This window comes from Emys orbicularis, chromosome 3, assembly GCF_028017835.1.
Source record: "Emys orbicularis isolate rEmyOrb1 chromosome 3, rEmyOrb1.hap1, whole genome shotgun sequence".
NCBI classification, from domain to species: Eukaryota; Metazoa; Chordata; order Testudines; family Emydidae; genus Emys; species Emys orbicularis.
In genome coordinates this window covers 171661559-171679034 of record NC_088685.1, presented here as the reverse complement: position 1 = coordinate 171679034, position 17476 = coordinate 171661559, and the positions used below count along the sequence as shown (strand labels likewise).

The following is a 17476-nucleotide window of genomic DNA, read 5'->3' as shown; positions in this document are numbered from 1 at the left end:
CACAGGCAGAGAGGTCTGACAATGTGGAGTCAAGTGCAAGATCAGAGCATACAAGAGCACCAAGATTCTTAAAATGTATCTAATACGTGCAGCATAAAATGCAGGATTTTAGCACACTGAAACGGGCAATCATAACAAAGGCAGAGAGAGAGAGAGAACACATTACAACTGAACCTAACATAGCCTTTGCTCTGAAATAAATATCAACACAAAGAAGAGGGGAGGGGGGCAGCTCCCCAGAAAGAAGTGGACAGACCATGGGAAAAGCAAAGAAGAGGAAAAATGGTTGGCATGAAGGGGTGTTTACACAGACTGCTTTAAGAAGAGTAAATTAAACATGAACCACCATTTAAAACTCAAACTGGCATATTTCAGCCTGTTTTTTAAATAAAAATTATCTAAATATGATCAAAAATTGCTCTTGCAAATGCAGCAAATAAAGGTGGACTACAACTCAATTCCTTTTTATGTGAGCATCACCACTACGGGTTCACTTGATATTCAGTGTGCCTTCCTAATTCTAATCAGTTTAGTTGGACGCCAAATTCACATGAAGATTCCAGCAAGTTTGGTAAATATGACATTACAATATATGTATGTACATCCACACATGGAATATGTAAAAAGGGAATCTAAGGACCTATCCTGCTCCAACTGAAAGTCCATGGAAAAACTTCTGCCTTCAGCCAAAGCAGGATTCAACAAATTGAACATATCGCACCATCTAAAGCTGCACGCCAGTTTTGATTTTTATAGGAAATGAACCAAAAGTTGCACTGTCAAAAATATCTATTCCGTTCCATTCTATTCAGATTCTTATGACACACATATCACTCAGCTATCTGAGCATCCACAATAAATAAACCAACTGATGTCTGTCACATTTCTAAAAATAAGGACTGATTGTTCAAAAAAAGTTAAGAAAAAAGAAAGCAAGTATTTCACAGCAGTTCCTGGATAACATATACTGCTGCTTTGGAATGCTGCAGTGCACAAAACAACCCCATCCGCTGAACTCTGTTCCTTTGTCTTTTTAATTATTACCATGGTTTGATTAGTAAAAGGATCTGTGTAGTTGATTCTCTGAGTGGTGCACTCAATTTCTCCTGGCTGACCTGGGTTTATCAGAGGCGGAATGTGATCATAGTAATGATGCTTGCAGCTAAGCAGCTGAGCCTTGCCTGGGTAAAGTGCAATACCTGTTTCAGGGGAAAAAAGTTGGAAGAAATGTAAATGAGAGTTGATTTCTTGCCCAAGTAAGTGGATTGTCATTCTAAGATTTAATCCTGCAAGGTGCTGACTCCCAGATCCAACAAAGCATTCCAAGTTAACATGTGCGTAAATGCTCTGCTGGACCAGGGCTAGAGTGCTCAGCCCCTTGCCGGATTAAGCCCTGAACAGCAGGATAAAAAACAAAACAAAACAAAACCCTTGCCTGTTTCTCTTTCAGGCCCTGATCCAAAGCCCACCGAAGTCAACAGGAATCTTTCCATTAACATCAGAAGGAGCTGAATCAGGTCCTAAAACCCCAATCCAGAAAAGCACTTAAACATGTGACTAGGCCTACTTAAGTCAATGGGAGTCCTCAAACACTTAAAGTACTTAACTGTTTTACTGGATCAAGCCCTTAAACCATATTGTATAAGCCCATATTGGAAATATACAACAGAAGTAATGTATTGTCTATGGAATCTCTAAAGTCACTGGCTGACAAAATAAAAGCAAAAAGATGTTCCTTCCTATGGCATCAAATAGACATTATAATTACTAAATACTATATCAAGCTAAATCAAAGATATCAAACATGTGTCAACAAATTATCCTCTCTCATCACTTTTGTTATCAGGTTGGCAGGCTATTTTTTTCACCCATGCTGCAATTAATATATTTAGCATAAACGTACAACAATCCTTAAGTCCAATGGTGGGTATAAAAACTTCATGTGTTTCTTTCCGGCTTCCCCCTCATGAAAACCAGCAAAGCTCTTATGCCACATTTAGTCTGGGAAACACAGATTTGCTTGAAGATAATATAGATCAACTACTATAAATAAATAAATAAAATGCTACATGTGATAAATGACCATACGATTTATAAACCTACACCAATTACTGAAATAACCTGTATGCCCTCACATAAGAAGTCAAAAAGGGTAGTGGAGAGCATCTAAAATACATTTTGCTGATCTCCAGTGTTCTATGCTTGGAAGAAAAATCTGGTCAGTTTTAAAAAAAGTTAAAAGTAATTTCAGGTCCTACAACTGCCTCTGAGCTCACTGCCAATTTTTGTGGTTTTACAATCAGATTTTTTTTTATTTTTTTAAATGTCTTTTTCTCCCTTATCACTGTATGAAAGACTCACACAAACCATAGGGGAACAGACAAAGGCCCTGACCTTACAATCAGATCCATGTCAGTAGACACCTGAGCTTGTGAATGCAGCTCTCCACAAAGGTCTGATTGCAGAATTGAGGCCTAACTGACTACAGAGGAAATAATTAAATTAACTATACACAGAATGCTGTCAAATGCACACAGAATAGCTGCAAAAACCCCAAATATTTTCTCTCTAATCTTTCAACAATAGAGGAAGGGATTACTCCTAACAAGAGTAGGTGGTAACATTTTCAGACAGAAGTGTGATTTTTAAGTTGACTGTGTCCCTTTGAGTAAGCCGCTGCTTACTGGGGTAAGTACACATTTTTTATATATACACACACAGCACTACTCCAAAACATTTTAATAAAAATAACAGTCACCAAATAACTGCTATATGATGCTCTGATGTTGTGTTGTGATATTGATACGGTGGAGCTGTTTCATTGTCACTGCCTACTGATGCAATGCCAGTGCAAAAGCAGACTATCACAGTATGATGATTTTGTGGCTGCCTATAAAATCCTGTTAATACAAAAGCTCTGCCTTCTTTTGACCACCATTATTTCCTTGCTCCTTCGAGGGGCTGGGATCCTAGCAGCAGTCAGATGTGCTGCTCTGGCTAGGTTAAGTAGCTTAAGGAGCACTGCTGTGGCCAATGCTCTTCTCACTCCCAAGAGATCAAGATGAGCCCATTCAAGTCTATGGACTCTGCAAAAAAGCCTCATATGAGCCCCTGAAGAGCTGCATGAGCCTCTAAAGCGTGTATTAACATTATATATGTTCAGATTCAGCAAATCAGTCTCATGATCACCGAGAAAAGGTTCCATGCATTGCAGTCACCACCACCATGGGTTAAACAAAAAAAGAAGCAAAGCCCAAAGCATTTTTTGCATCACTTGGACCGACATGGAGAGTAAATGGCACCAGCACTTGTTACATGCAAAATGCTGTCAGTAACGCATGCAAAGATTTGAATGACATCTTGAGACACAGTTGGACTTCACCACTATGACGATTTGTTTCCAGAGACTTACCAGGTGCATCATACAAGGGCACCTCCTTGTAAGAGACAGACATCACCGGGTGTTTGAGCTTTTCCCTGAAGTCGGTGATAGTTTGGTAGACAAGGAACACAGCTACAGCCATGAGCAGCAGATAAATGAAGAGGAGAATTACGGAAAAGACATTCTTTAGGCAGGTCTTGCTGAAACGCACAGAAGGGCTACTGGTCCCTGATTCACTATCTAGGACTGAACAAAATATGGGATTAAAATTTGTAAGTGTCTTTACTTACAGTCTTCCACACTGAATCATGCAGAGCGTTAATTTCAAGATGAACCATTTGAAATGAGAGGGAACAACAGGCTTAGTCTGATTTAAAATACAAGAACAAATAAATAATGTTTTTTGACAAGCAAACAGTCGGCGGTTACTTCCCATGAACATGATGCGGCGTAATCAGTAAGGAGAGGGTTCTGCCTTTGTTTTACCTCCTGCATTACGGATTGTGCCTAGGGACACAATAGGCAGAATAAAAACACATTTAAAAGAGGCCAGATCAGCTGAAAAATTCAGAGTTCACAGCGAAAAGTCCCCCGATGGAGCCTTTTTTTCCACAGCATAAAAGACTCATCTCTCCCAAGTCTGAACCAACTGATCCTGACCAAATTTAATCTATGCATCAACACAGAGGCTTTCAGCACTGTAGTGCTCTTATGTAGCTAGCTAACTGCAGCGTGCATGCACAGGGTTGCCAGGTGTCCAGTTTTTGACCAGAACGCCCGGTCGAAAAGGGACCCTGGCGGCTCCGGTCAGCACTGCTGACCGGGTCATTAAAAGTCCGGTCGGCAGCACAGCAGGGCTAAGGCAGGCGCCCTACCTGCCTTGGCTCCCGGAAGCAGTGGCATGTCCCCCCTCTGCCCCTACACGTGGGAGCTGGACAGGGGGCTCCGCATGTTTCCCCCGCCCCAAGCGCTGATTCCACAGCTCCCATTGGCTGGGAACCGTGGCCAATGGGAGCTGCAGGGGCAGCACCTGTGGACGGGGCAGTGCACTGAGCCGCCGGACGGGGGACATGCTGCTTCTTCTGGGAGCTGCTTGAGGTAAGCGCTGCCTGGAGCCAGCGCCAATCCCCCTCCTGCCTTCTGAAACCCTTGGTCCAGCCTCCTCCTGTACCCTGAACCCCTCATTTATGCCCCCCCAGAACCCACCCCTCCAGCCCAGAGCCCTCACCTCCCTCCCATTCCCCAACCCCCTTCCTCAGCCCGGAGCCCCCTCCCATACTCTGAACCCCTCGGCTCCACCCCCCCAGCCCGGAGCACCCTCCTCCACCCCAAACCCCTCATCCTCACCCCAGAGTCTGCACTCCCAGCTTGAGCCCTCACACCACCTCCCGCACCCCAACCCAGAACCCCCTCCTGCCTTCGAACCCCTCATCTCTGGCTCCAACCCAGAGCCCATACCCCCAGCTGGAGCCTTCACCCCCCTCCTGCACCCCAACTCCCTGCCCCAACCCAGAGCCCCATCTCACACCCGAAATCTCTCATCCCTGGCTCCACCCCAGAGCCCGCACCCCCAGCCAGAGCTCTCATCTCCTCCCGCATCCCAATCCCCTGAGCCAGCCCAGTGAAAATGAGCTAGTGAGTGAGTGTGGTGAGAGTGGGCGATGGGGGGAGGGGTGTGTGGAGTGAGCAGGGGCGGGACCTCAGAGATGGGGCGGGGCAAGGGTGTTCGGTTTTGTGAGAGCAGAAAGTTGGCAACCCTATGCATGCACCAGGTTAGAAGTCAGTCAATTATATGTTATCCTTACATTTCTAAAGACTAAAGTCTAACACCTAACTCCGTATGCACATTATATAAAGTTGCACATGAGAAGGATTCCAGTTAACTCTAGAAAAAATCTCTCTCAAACACTTTCACTATCAACAGGATAGGTAATACTGTCCAAAGTCCTTTAATCAGCTTCCCTTGGTATGTGTACATACCCCCTCACACGACTTGCCTGCACAACTTTTAAGAACCAATACTTGACTTACACACAAGGAGGTTTAACTATGTGCACTATATAGTTGCACACACAAATGGGTGTTATAAATGGCACATGCAAGAAGTGGTGGCTATATTTTGACAATTTGGTCTTTTACACAGGGAGCCATATATATATAAAAAAAAAAACAGCCTTTATCATGCCACAGTATGTCCTATCCTTCAAATGTAAGAGCATGCTGAGGTGTTTGTTCCTTACCATAGCAAATACTGACCCTTTAAAAGCTCCCAATGAACATGTGCCTAGTCAAATAATGTGATTCCACTGTCGCACAGGCCATTCCCACAAAGTTACTGCCAGGAGAGGACAGCCTAAAGAACTAGGGCCTTATCTACACAAGGAAATTGCACCAATTAAACTTACATTGTTTTTTAAACAAGTGCAAAAGCGAGTATGGACACTTAGTTTACACCTATTCTTAATCAACTTAATCTAAACTGCAATAAACCTGATTTAAACCAAAACGCACATCCACACAGTATTTACTGTACTGTAACTTAGGCCTTGTCTACACTACACAGTTTCGACAAAACAGGGGAGGTGTACACATTACAAAGCTACTTTTGGCGGCAAAACTCTTGCTGTTTTGCCAACAAAATAAAACCACCTCGACAAGAGGCATAGAGCTTTTCGCTGCAACGTTAAAGCAACACAGCGTCAGTGGTGATGCTGCCGTTCATTATGTCACCATAACTGGCCTCCCCCAGTATCCCACAATTCCCACCGAGAGAGCTCTACTCACTGTTTTGAACTTGGCTGCTCTGCATCGAGCTATGCAGGCAGGCACCACTCCCCTTTCAAAGCTCCGGGAAGCTTTGACATTCCTCAGCGTGGAGAGCTCACAGAGCTGCCGAGGATGCTGCTCCCAGCAGCTGAAGAGGCTGTGGGAGAACTCGGAGGGAATCACAGAACCATTCATGTGGAATCCTGCTCTCCTCGACAGGAGGAGCACAGCAGCAGGCAGAGCGGGCTGCGGGGGGGTGGGGGGGGGCATATGTGAGAGGGGGTGTCCCCCTCCTCCTGCCTCAGGATTGGTTGTTCAGGCTGCTGTCTGAACTTAGAGACAGCATGCCGACACACTCTCCACCAACACACACTGTTTCTGTCTCACACACAACACACACACTCTGTCACACATTCTCCTCCCCTCTCTCCCCCCTACATTTCAGTTGAAAAGCAGCTGGCAATGTATAGGATGCCCCTGGAACCATGGGATTGAGAAACCTTCATCATGTGACACTGTACCTGCCCCATGAGGCATTGCAAACCCTTCCCAAAGTGCACTGCAGCCAGTTGCACAGTGGGATAGCTACCCACTGTGCACTGCTCTCTGTGTAGATGCAAGAGCTGCTATTGTGGATGCACTCTACCGACACAAGAAGCATAGTGTGGACATGCAACAGCAGTTTAATTAAAGCGGCATAACTTTTGTCGACAAAACTCTGTAGTGTAGACAAGGCCTAAATTGGTTTAAAACCACACCTTCTGTTTAACGGGTGCAACTTGCTTAGGTAGACAATGCCTATGCCACAAAGTAGCAATACACTGGCTCCCTGGAATTGCACATTCAAATCCCAGCAGGGTCAGCTCAGCATTTCCTTTTAAATGGATTTTGCTGGATTTTCTTTGGTTTGGTTCTAACTCCAGGTTAATATCTGTACCAGAGGAGACACAGTGATGTGGTCTCATGGGTAAGGAACTCTTCAGCTTCCCTTTGGTACAGTATTTCATTCCTGACAGTGAGCCATTTATTGTTTCAATTGCTCCCCAAAAGGCCATTCAAAACAAGCAGCTTTTATTAGGCACTCGATAGAGGACTTTTGCATCAGCAGCTCTCACCTGGTAAAATAGCAGAGCTGGCATCCTCCTGATCGTCGTCCATTTCCCCTTCCTCCACTGACTCTAGATGCTCAGCTCCGTGCTCCACTTCCTCACTCAGCTGAGGAAATACATTCCATTTGCAAATGTACTTTTATATCATCACAATACTGATTATTTATTTGTATGATAGCAGTGCAGGGGGATCCAACTGAGATCGGAGCCCCATTGTGCTAGGTGCTGCACAAATACACAGGAAAAGAGCTTACAACATAAAGAGACCAGACCTGAGGATGGGAGAAAGGAAATATTATCCCCATTTCTGAGAGATTAAATTACTTGCCCAAGGCAACAACGGAAGTGTGAGAGCCTGAAATTGAACCCAGATTTTTCGAGTCCCAGTCCAGCACAACACCACACCACCCTTTAAAAAAACAGCACTTTCCAACAGCATCTTCGTCCCACTTGAACCCTCAAAATTAAGATACTGTCTCATGATCTCAACATGTTCTTGAGTGGAGAAGGTCCTTGTTTCAGAATATGTATTATTGCAAATCACAATCTATGCCACAGGACAAAGCATTAGCACACTGCAATGAGAAGGGAATGCAAGAAATGTTATTGTTTTTAACAGATATTAGTGCAAGTTACTTCAGAGCGCAGCCCAAACCACCTCAGCAGATGCGTCATTACAAATGAACAGTCAAAAAGTCCACAAGTCGCTGCCCTTTATTTTTCAGCTCAGTGCAGCTGCTAACAAACAAGTCAGTACTTTGGTCAATGTCGTAAGCTTGTCACATGAGATAGGCATCAATATACCATAAAGCATCTAGACAAAGAACTGGGGAACACATGGAACGCAAACAATGAAAACTTGGTTTTCCTTTTATTTAAGAAAAAAGTCCTTCCATCATCTTTTCCCCAGGTGTCCCCCATGGAAGCTGAAGGGCTAAGGATCCTTCCTTTGCACCAACTTTTGCCTCTCTCGTTTTAAAATATAATTTTTTTTATTTTAAACACTGTAATAAAATATACTAATTGATCATTTTCACTTTTTAGCAATTTTTATTCCAGATCTCAAATAGTATTCATTTTACAGACACAAAATCTTCTTAGGCAAAGAGCCTGATTCTCCACTTTCTTCTTGCAACTTTGTGTAGTCACTCACACCTGCACAAAGTGAGCGCAAAATGTTACCGCTGTTTCACACACACTTTGCACAGGTGTGACTGACTTCTCAGGGTGTGACGCAGCAGAGACTCAGACCAGCAGAGAAAGAGAGAGAGAGAGAGAGAGAGAGAGAGAGAAAGAAAGAGGTTTTGTTGCCCCAGTATAACTTAAGGTGTGAATTTCAACATATTAAGGCCATGTCTACACTAGCGAGCTTACAGCGGCACAGCTGCACCGCTGTAACATCGCTCGTGTAGCCGCGCTATGCTGACGGGAGAGAGCTCTCCCATTGACATAATAAAACCACCTCCACACGAAGCAGTGCGGACTCTTATTTCAGTTTAAGAGTGGATTATTGCAGGTTAGCTTGAATAGATTAGGAACAGGTTTAGCTAAACCAAAATAAGGCTAGGTCTACACTACAGCGGGGGGTCGACCTAAGATACGCAACTTCAGCTACGTGAATAGCGTAGCTGAAGTGGCGTATTTTAGGTCGACTTACCTGGCTGTGAGGACGGCGGCAAGTCGACCGCTGCCACGCCGCCGTCGACTCCGCTACCGCCTCTTGCCGCGGTGGATTTCCGGAGTCGACGGTAGAGCCATCAGGGATCGATTTTATCACGTCTTCACTAGACGCGGTAAGTCGATCCCCGATAGACCGATTGCTACCCGCCGGATCGGCGGGTAGTGAAGACGTGCCCTAAGACACTCTCTTATGCTGAAATAAGAGTGTCTGCAGAGCCTTTAGCACCAGTTTAATTAGAGATTAGACTATAGCAGTGGTTCCCAAACTTTAACAGCCCGCGAACCCCTTTAACTAAATTGTGAAATCTCGTGAACCCCCTCCTAAAAATGAATATTTCCAGGGATTTAAGTTTAAATTTCCTCAGTGTGATGGATGCGCTTGCTTTCCTCTGCATAGCTCTTGGAAGTCCGGAACCACTGGAGAAAGATGAAGTCTCAGGTCTGGTTTGGCATCAAGTCTGTTTCTGTATTTGGTTTTCAGATGTGCATACGAGGAAAACGCTTTCTCGCATAAGTATGTGGTTGAAAATGGTAACAAAACTGCAGCAGCTTTTTCTGTCAGAAGGGGGTACTCGTTTCTTAAACTCAGACAAAAGTTGATTGGAGCGCTGGGGTTTGGACTGCCGGCTCCCTCGCTGACGGTGGCAGGGCTCGGGCTGCCAGCCCAAACTGCCCGGCCCCGCTCTCCCTGGGGCTCGGGGTGTCTGCCCTGCAACTGGGTCCCACCTGCTGCCTCCAATGCCCGGGGTTCTCTGGCCGCCATTAGTGAAATTTTTCTGGCGAACCCCCTGTAACATTCTGCAAACCCCAGTTTGGGAACCACTGGACTATAGGAACATTTCGTTTGCCGCAAGGTCGGTGTGACTCTACCCGGCACAAGACTGCTGTGGACTAACTGTGTGTGCGGAGCCTGCTGACTCCCATTAATAATTCATTAATGACCTTTGATTGAAGTCCTCTTTGATATGGGGCTAATCAAATGGCATTAACTAACTGTTAATACATTTCAGCTGGGTCCACATGGACGGCCCCTCACAGACTACTGTAGGGTAGTCACACCGCTGCTTGCCATGAACTGATTGTTGCTGTAGACAAGCCTTTTATCAGTTTAAAAGTTGACTCAAGTTATACTTGTGCAACTTCCTCATGTAGAAAAGACCTAAGGGACTTATCAAAAGTCACAGACCTAGTCAGGGGCAGAACCAGAAATCGTTTCCTCAACTCCTGACTTCTAATCTTCTTCTCTCACCATTAGACACACTTCCTCCTAATACACAGACACTTCATCTACCTATATTGTCTAGTTAGGGGGTTAAAGGCATTTGGTATTCTGGGCTCTGCCACTGCCAGACTGTGTAACTATGACCTAATTACTTAACCTCTCAAAGCCTCAGTTTAGCTCTCTGTAAAATGAAAATATTAGTATCTACTCTACACAGGTGCTTGAAGATTTAATTAATGTAAAATGCATTGAACTCCTCAGATGAAAGGTCCTACAAAAGCACAGAATATAATTAACACAACAGACAGTTCATTCTTTCTTTAAACCTGTAACTTGGTCACATCAGGTCTAAACACAGAAAACCACGTGCAATGAGAGATTTTGAGTAGAGTGGAACTTGGGAAGCTGAATAAGCCGCAATTGTTTCCAATTCACAGCAACATGCAAATTGCAGTGAGAGAGAACTTCCATGTCAAATTAAATTAACCTATGGAAAAAATGACTGCAAGAAATTTCAGTGTAACATCAAAGTAGAAAACATATTATGATACAACATTTATTACACTCTCAGGGTAAATCTACAATGACCCTTCTTTAATATGCAGGAATGTAAGAAAGATGAAAAATCAAAACATAGAGCATTTCAATGCACTTCAGAAGCAAAATACAACATTTGGAGTTCTGCACTGGTGAGACATCTATTTTTACAAGCCTATTACACTTAAAACCATCAAAGGGCTGTCAGCCCAAAGTGTATGAAGCAGTAACCCTTGGGTCCAGATCCACAAAGGGACTTAGGTGCCTAAGTCCCTTCGTGGATCGCACCCTTAGTAACTAGGTGAGCTTTGCTGGTGGTCTGATGATTGTAAGGACAACTGTCTTCACTGGCAGTCCAGAAAACTCATTTGACCACAAACGTGCATACAAAATTCACTCCAAACCACTAAGAATCACATACAGCACTGGACTTCAAAAGCTTAACTCGATCATGGGGAAAGCCATTACATCTTGGGAGCACAGCATTCAATCCAGAATGAGTGTATGCAACCTGACAAGACCTATTTCGTAGCCAGTCCCATCTGCATACACACTAAGCTACAGTCCACCAATAACAGGATAGCAGGAGCAGTATTACCATGCAAGTTTATTCTGGTTTCTTCAAATGTACCAGTATATGCCCAAATGAATGAAAGTTGCGTTGTAACTATTCACAGATGCACATCAGTGGCAGTCACCTTCTCAGACCAACATCTTACGTATACTGCGTACGTACCATGGACCAGCCAAATATGGCGATAGCTGCCCAACATACGATATTCCACCGCATACTTAGGTGACAGGCAAGGACATTAAGTGCGGGGTAATTCAAGACACAGGGTTCCAGCATCATGCAAGACCCAGAACTGGAATTGATCTCAGCACTGACATTTCTACTGGTGGTACAATGATTACAGAAATTTCATTCCCAGTCTCCTGCAGCTGGGAGAAGTGGGAGAGAACAGGCTCTGCACTTTCACACCACCTAAAAGCATGTCAGAGTTCTGTGGCAGTCTCAAGGGAGAGATAATCACTCTAGAACGAATGCAGCACTCCTAACTGTTGTTGGTGCAGAGAGGAGGAAGTAGAATTACATAAGGAAACTGGCAGCCCAGGATAAAACTAAAGGTGACAATTCTAGGATCTCTGTCTAAGCTAATATAACTCAGGTCATTGGCATTGTGGAAGGAAATCACTGTTTAAGCGTGGAACCTTGCTGGAGTCAAATGAGCAAAGGAAAGCTCACATTTAGATGTTCTATGCCCCTCAGCTGAAAAGAAAAAGAAGGATAAAAGGAAAAGACACAGAGAAGACGAGAAGCCACAGTGGGTGAAATTCATCCTGGTGTGAAAGGTCAATGTAAGGGGGCTCTCTGCACTGAGCGGAGGAGGGCTGGTAGCAGCCATCTAATGGGTGTCAACACTGACTTGGGAGATAGGGGCAGATCAGGGGGGATACAGAACCCACGCTTCAGGGGCGGTTACAGAAATAGCAGCACCACATGCTCTTCACCCACTTCCTACCTTTATGTGAGTGAAGTGAATTTCATCCAGTCAGAGAAAACCCTGCTGGGGATATAAATAAAGGGAGAAATGTTCTGTTTCACTTGTTTGTGCATGAGGTTATTTAAATCTTTTAATGTCTTCTAGTCTAACATGAGAAATGGGAGAAGAACTGATAAATGTTGATAGGCTAAACTAGGGCTTCCTACAGTGCAAGCCCAAGGCCAAATGTAGCCTGCAACTTTCTAAAATGAGGTAAACAGCTGAGTGGTGAAGGCAAAGGTGACCAGCTGCAGGTTTTTATTGCTGATTAACTTAAACAAGACAATTTCTATGCATCTACCAAGAAAGATACAAGTACAAGCAAGGATAATATTATGTTATATATGAGTTTGATAGGCAGACTAGGCACAGGATTACAATTGGGCCTTCAGTATCACTTTTCATGTCTGACAGACCCCTCCTTTGTTATAAAAGTGATAAAGTCACCTGTCAACTGTATGTACCTTTACTTTCTACAATATTACAATTGACTTTTACAATTGTATTTTAACTGACATTTCCTTGTTTTTAAATACAAATGTGTATTTGCCTGTATCAAAAAGCATCATGTTTGTTTCCTATGTATTTAAATACAAGGACCCTAGGAATCAGGGCTCTACCATACAGAGAAAGCTGGTGGATGCCTTGGGCAGCAAAATCATTCACGAGGAGATCTCTTTGGGTGACTGCAGGTTGGAAGGAATGGACACTTTCCAGTTTGCCTATGGCAACATAAAGCCAATAACCAGCCAGTTTTGCTATGGCTCTAAAATTAAAATGTGACCTAGTTGACTTTCTACGCCTTAGGTGACTTATCAAAGTCACTGAAGATCTGGATAACCAGAAGATGAATGTTTAATAGGGGCAGTGACTGGAGCCAAGATGAATATATTGTAATTGCTTTTAAATTGACTGAAAGGGGAATAACACACATACGCTCAAATTACAGCTGTGTTCAGCTTGAGCCTAGATACACGGCAATTAGCTGCAGTGTTATTTCATTATAGATTTGGGGTTTACCATTAATGTGCACATCCCTGGATTGTTACACCTAGCTAGAAAGGGCTGCACCATAAAAGGCTGCTATGAATCCAGCCGGCACCTTCTTGCGCTTATCTCCGTCGCTGTCTTGCCGTTTTCCAACCAGCGCCGCAACGCGTTTTCCGGCGCACAGCTGCTCGGTGCGTTTGGGAGTTTGCTCGGCAAACAAAAGACCCCACTGGCGCGCAAGGCGGCTCGCATTCCTTACGCACATGTACTCACACGGTCAAATCGACTTCTTTCCCTCCCCTCCCCCGCCGCCCGCCAGTACCTCCTGGTAGGATGCGGAGATCGCTTGGCTGAGCATGGCATCAGCGACGGGAGCTGGAACAAGCATCTGCAGCAGCCCCCGGGGGCTGGGAGGGGGAGCGGCAGGCGCACAACAGCAAGGAGCCGGAGGCTCTGCAGTACCAAACCGAGCCCTGACGGAGCGTCCACCCGGCGCCGCCGCGCGCGCCTCTCACCCGCTATCTCCTCCGCCTGCTGCTGCCGCCGCGGCTACCCCAGCCCCCTTCTCTCAGGCTCATCAGTTGCAGCATAGGCGTGAGACGCGCAGGATTCTGGGAAATGTAGTTTAAAACCGACCGGGCCGGGCCCCTGCTCTGTCCTGACCTGCGGAACACCCAACAAGCCTTTGCACTGCAGCCGCGGCTGGTTTAAAGCAGCCTATGGACTGTGCAGGGGGCGGCAGGAAAACAGCATTTTCTGGGCCTGTCTGCGGGGCGCACCACCACGTTCACAGAATTTCTCCACTAGAGACAGCAGCCCAAGGTCTCCCCGTGTGAGCGCTAGGCGAGGCGGGGTGAATATGAGAACTGCCACTCCCAGGAATTCAGAAATGATGTCAGGCCCCCCCAAAAAAACACCAGATGGGCTTAAAATAATAATGATGGGTTCTTTTTTATTTGCTTTCTGTTTTTTGAACATTTAGGGGTCCGAGTTTCACGTTTCTCTCTTCGTCTAAGAGGGCTGGCAACTTGCTTTTTAAAAAAATGAAAGGTGAGGTTATCACCTAATTACAGGATTCTGGGAGCTGGGCCCTGGCGGATTTAGAGTTACTGGGGCCCTGTGCTGAGCTTCATTTTTGGGGCCCCTCCTTGGGACCCAGCCAAGAAAAAGAACATTCTGTCTTATCTCCCCCCTGCCCCTGTTTTTCATTCTTTTTTTCATCCTCCTCCTCCTATAAGTAAAAGGAAGTAAATGAAAATAAAGTGAGGTACCTTGATTGTTTGTGTGGTCTAACTTATTTTTCCACAGACCACTTGAAAATCACTGAGGGTCTCGGCAGACCAGTTAATGATCTTTCCAAATATTGTTTGTACCGTTAGCTAACTATTGTAAAGCGCTTTGGATAAGCGCTTTATAAAAAAAATGTACAAAAACATTGGGGTGCAGGGTCTGGCCAGGAGTTAGGCTGCAGGAGGGGGCTCAGGACAAGGGCAGGGGTTGGAGTGTGGAGCGCTTACCTGGGGCAGCTCCCATTTGGTGCGAGGGGTGCAGGTGCGGGTGGGTGCAGGAGTCAGGGTGGGCAGTGTGGGGGGGGATGAGTGAGGGGTGCAGGAGTCAGGGCTGGGAGCGTGTGGGGGGGTGCAGGAGTCAGGAGGTTGGGGTGTGGAGCGCTTACCTGGGGCAGCTCCCATTTGGTGCGAGGGGTGCAGGTGGGAATGTGGGGGGGAGGTGCAGGAGCTCCCATTTGGTGGGAGGGGTGGGGATGTGGGGGTGCAGGAGTCAGGGCATGGGGGGGCTGGGTATGTGTGGGGGGTTCAGGAGTCAGGGCAGAGGGCTGGGGGGGTATGTGTAGGGGGAGTGTAGGGCCCTGCCTTTGCTCCGCACTGCCCCAATTCCACCCCCTTCCCCTAGGCCACGCCCCTGCCTCTTCCCCACCTCTTCCCCTGAGTGCGCAGCGGCCCCCCCTCCTCGGAGCGACCTGAGCGCCAGCAAACATCTGTTTGGTGGCAGGGGAAGCGCTAGGGGGAGGGGCGGGAACGCATGGAGAGGCCAGGACCAGGGCGCACGCACCCACCCACCCAATTTCCTCAAAAAATATGGGAAATTCATGGCCCCAAAACTTATTAATGCAGAGTTCAGGCTGCCTGCCAGTGCCTCATACCTAGGCTTGGCAGAATTCAATTGTGTAATTTCAACAAATAATACTGATGTTTATTTTTTTCTATTTAAGTTTTCACAGTTGTGGGAAATTATTGGGTGTTTGGGGAGTCAGTTAAGATTCCAAAAGTGAAAGGTTTATAACCATTAAAACACAAGTTGTCAACATCACATCAAAATATACAAAGTAAATATCCTTAAATTGATTACTACTGATATATGAGAGAGAGAGAGAGAGAGAGAGAGAGAGAGTGTGTGTGTGTGTGTGTGTGTGTGTGTGTGTGTGTGTGTGTGTGTGTGTGAGAGAGAGAGAGAGAAGCTGATGTTTATCAACATTCACTGCTAAAAATGTCATTCTTCCAAGCCTACTAATACCCTTCTAGAACAAAGGCGCCTATATTTAAATCTCTACAAAACAGGGAATAAACAGTTATGGTAAAACAAACTTGAACCTCTGAAAATCAGTACATACCTCCCCCCCTCCACCTTGCAACCTTAGTTCTGCCCTCTTTGAGTCATGCCTCAACCTGCTGTTGACCAATATATGCTGGCTAGTATATATATGTTATACTGATAGTATGTTTTATCTGCACCCTACACATTAAGCATAAATATAGCAGTTACATAGCCTAAATTGGCCTGTACCTTTATAATCTGTTCACTTATGCTAAGTATCCCATAACACCTTGCATTAGTTAAAGTAAGCTTTGGCTTAAGTAGATAGGAAAGCTGTCAAGATCAGGACATATGTTTACTTTATCATAGCAACAGAAAGGGAGTTACCCTCACAAACCTATCTACCCTGGGACAGACCTCGGTGTTTTCATGCCCATTAGTACCTGGAATTGCATATGTTCAGAACAAAGATAAAGGGTACACCATGGTACTAGAAAAGCAAGGTAAAAAGCTAGTTGGTTAAATCTAGTTTCAGATGACATATATAGTACATTTTACTGGTAAACAAGGAGGATATAAAGAGAGGGCATTAAGTGGTATACCTTTGGGAGCACACCTTCCACATAAGGTGAATATAACATCACTACATGAGACAGCTTCCCCGAGACTGGTATCATATAGAACAGCGGTTCTCAAACTTCAGCAACCTGAGGACCCCCATTTTGATTTAAAATTTTTCGTGGACCCCCTGCTCCTTCACCAAGGCCCCGCCCCTGCCCTATCCCTTCTCCGAGCCCCCGTTCGCTTCATCCCCCCTCCCTCTGTGGCTCGCTCTCCCCCACCCTCATTCACTTTCTCCAGGCTGGGGCAGGGGGTTGGGATGTGGGGGGAGGTGAGGGCTCCGCCTGTGGGTATGGGCTCTGGGCTGGGGCCAGGGATGATGGGTTTGGGGTAGAGGAAGGGGCTTTGGGGTGGGGGGATGTGGGCTCCGGGAGGGAGTTTGGGTGCAGGAGGGGACTCGGGGCTGGGGCAGGGGGTTGAGGTGCGGGGGCGTGAGGGATGAAGGGTCCCGGCGGCACTTACTGCAGCTCCCAGAAAGCGTCAGCCAGGTCCCTGCAGCCCCTGGCAGAGGCGCGGCCAGTGAGGCTCTGTGCGCTGCCCTCGTGCCTGCAGACGCCGCCCCCACAACTCCCATTGGTCACGGTTCCCAGACAATGGAAGCTGCAGAGCCAGCACTCGGGGGGGGGGGCAGTGTGCGAAGCCTCCCTGGCCACCCCTGTACCTAAGGGCCACAGGGACCTGGTGGCCACTTCTAGGAGCCACATGGAACCAGGGCAGGTAGGGAGCCTGCCTGGGAGGGAGCGGCTAAGAAATGGCACATTTACTTAGTCATTCCTTATGCCTGATTATAGGACAGTCCAGGCTGAAATATACAGAACATCCTCAGTTCCAGGGAGCCAAAATGTAAGTTGCAAGGCTGAGCTGTGTGCACTTCCTTGTTTTCAGAGGTTTAAGTATAGGTGCGCTTCCCATTCTGCAAGTGCATGAGGCATTGCCAGTCAAACTTATTTTAGCGTTAAAGATTTTGGGCAGTGAATATAAAATCTAGCCTTTACATAATATTTTTCATTCAGAGATATCCCAAAGCACTTTAGAAGCTCACAAAAATATGTTGGGAGGAATTGCTGACACC

The 17476-nt window shown here is 46.0% G+C and overlaps 1 protein-coding gene across 3 annotated transcripts in view; it reads right to left on the bottom strand.

Moving 5' to 3' along the window:
- Positions 1–13752, bottom strand: part of PACC1 (proton activated chloride channel 1) — a 33670-nt gene extending 19918 nt beyond the window's left edge. For 2 of the 3 annotated variants that reach the window (XM_065400307.1, XM_065400308.1), the window contains exons 1-4: positions 13553–13752; positions 7264–7363; positions 3413–3628; positions 1045–1199 (exon numbers count right to left, since the gene is read on the bottom strand). In XM_065400307.1, coding sequence (XP_065256379.1) covers positions 1045–1199; positions 3413–3628; positions 7264–7363; positions 13553–13618 — 537 coding nt within the window. In that variant the 5' untranslated portion in view covers positions 13619–13752. Of the gene's footprint in view, positions 1–1044; positions 1200–3412; positions 3629–6166; positions 6194–7263; positions 7364–13552 lie in introns of those variants that run through there. The other variant, XM_065400309.1, reaches the window with a different exon arrangement.
- Positions 13753–17476: the final 3724 nt, after the last annotated feature.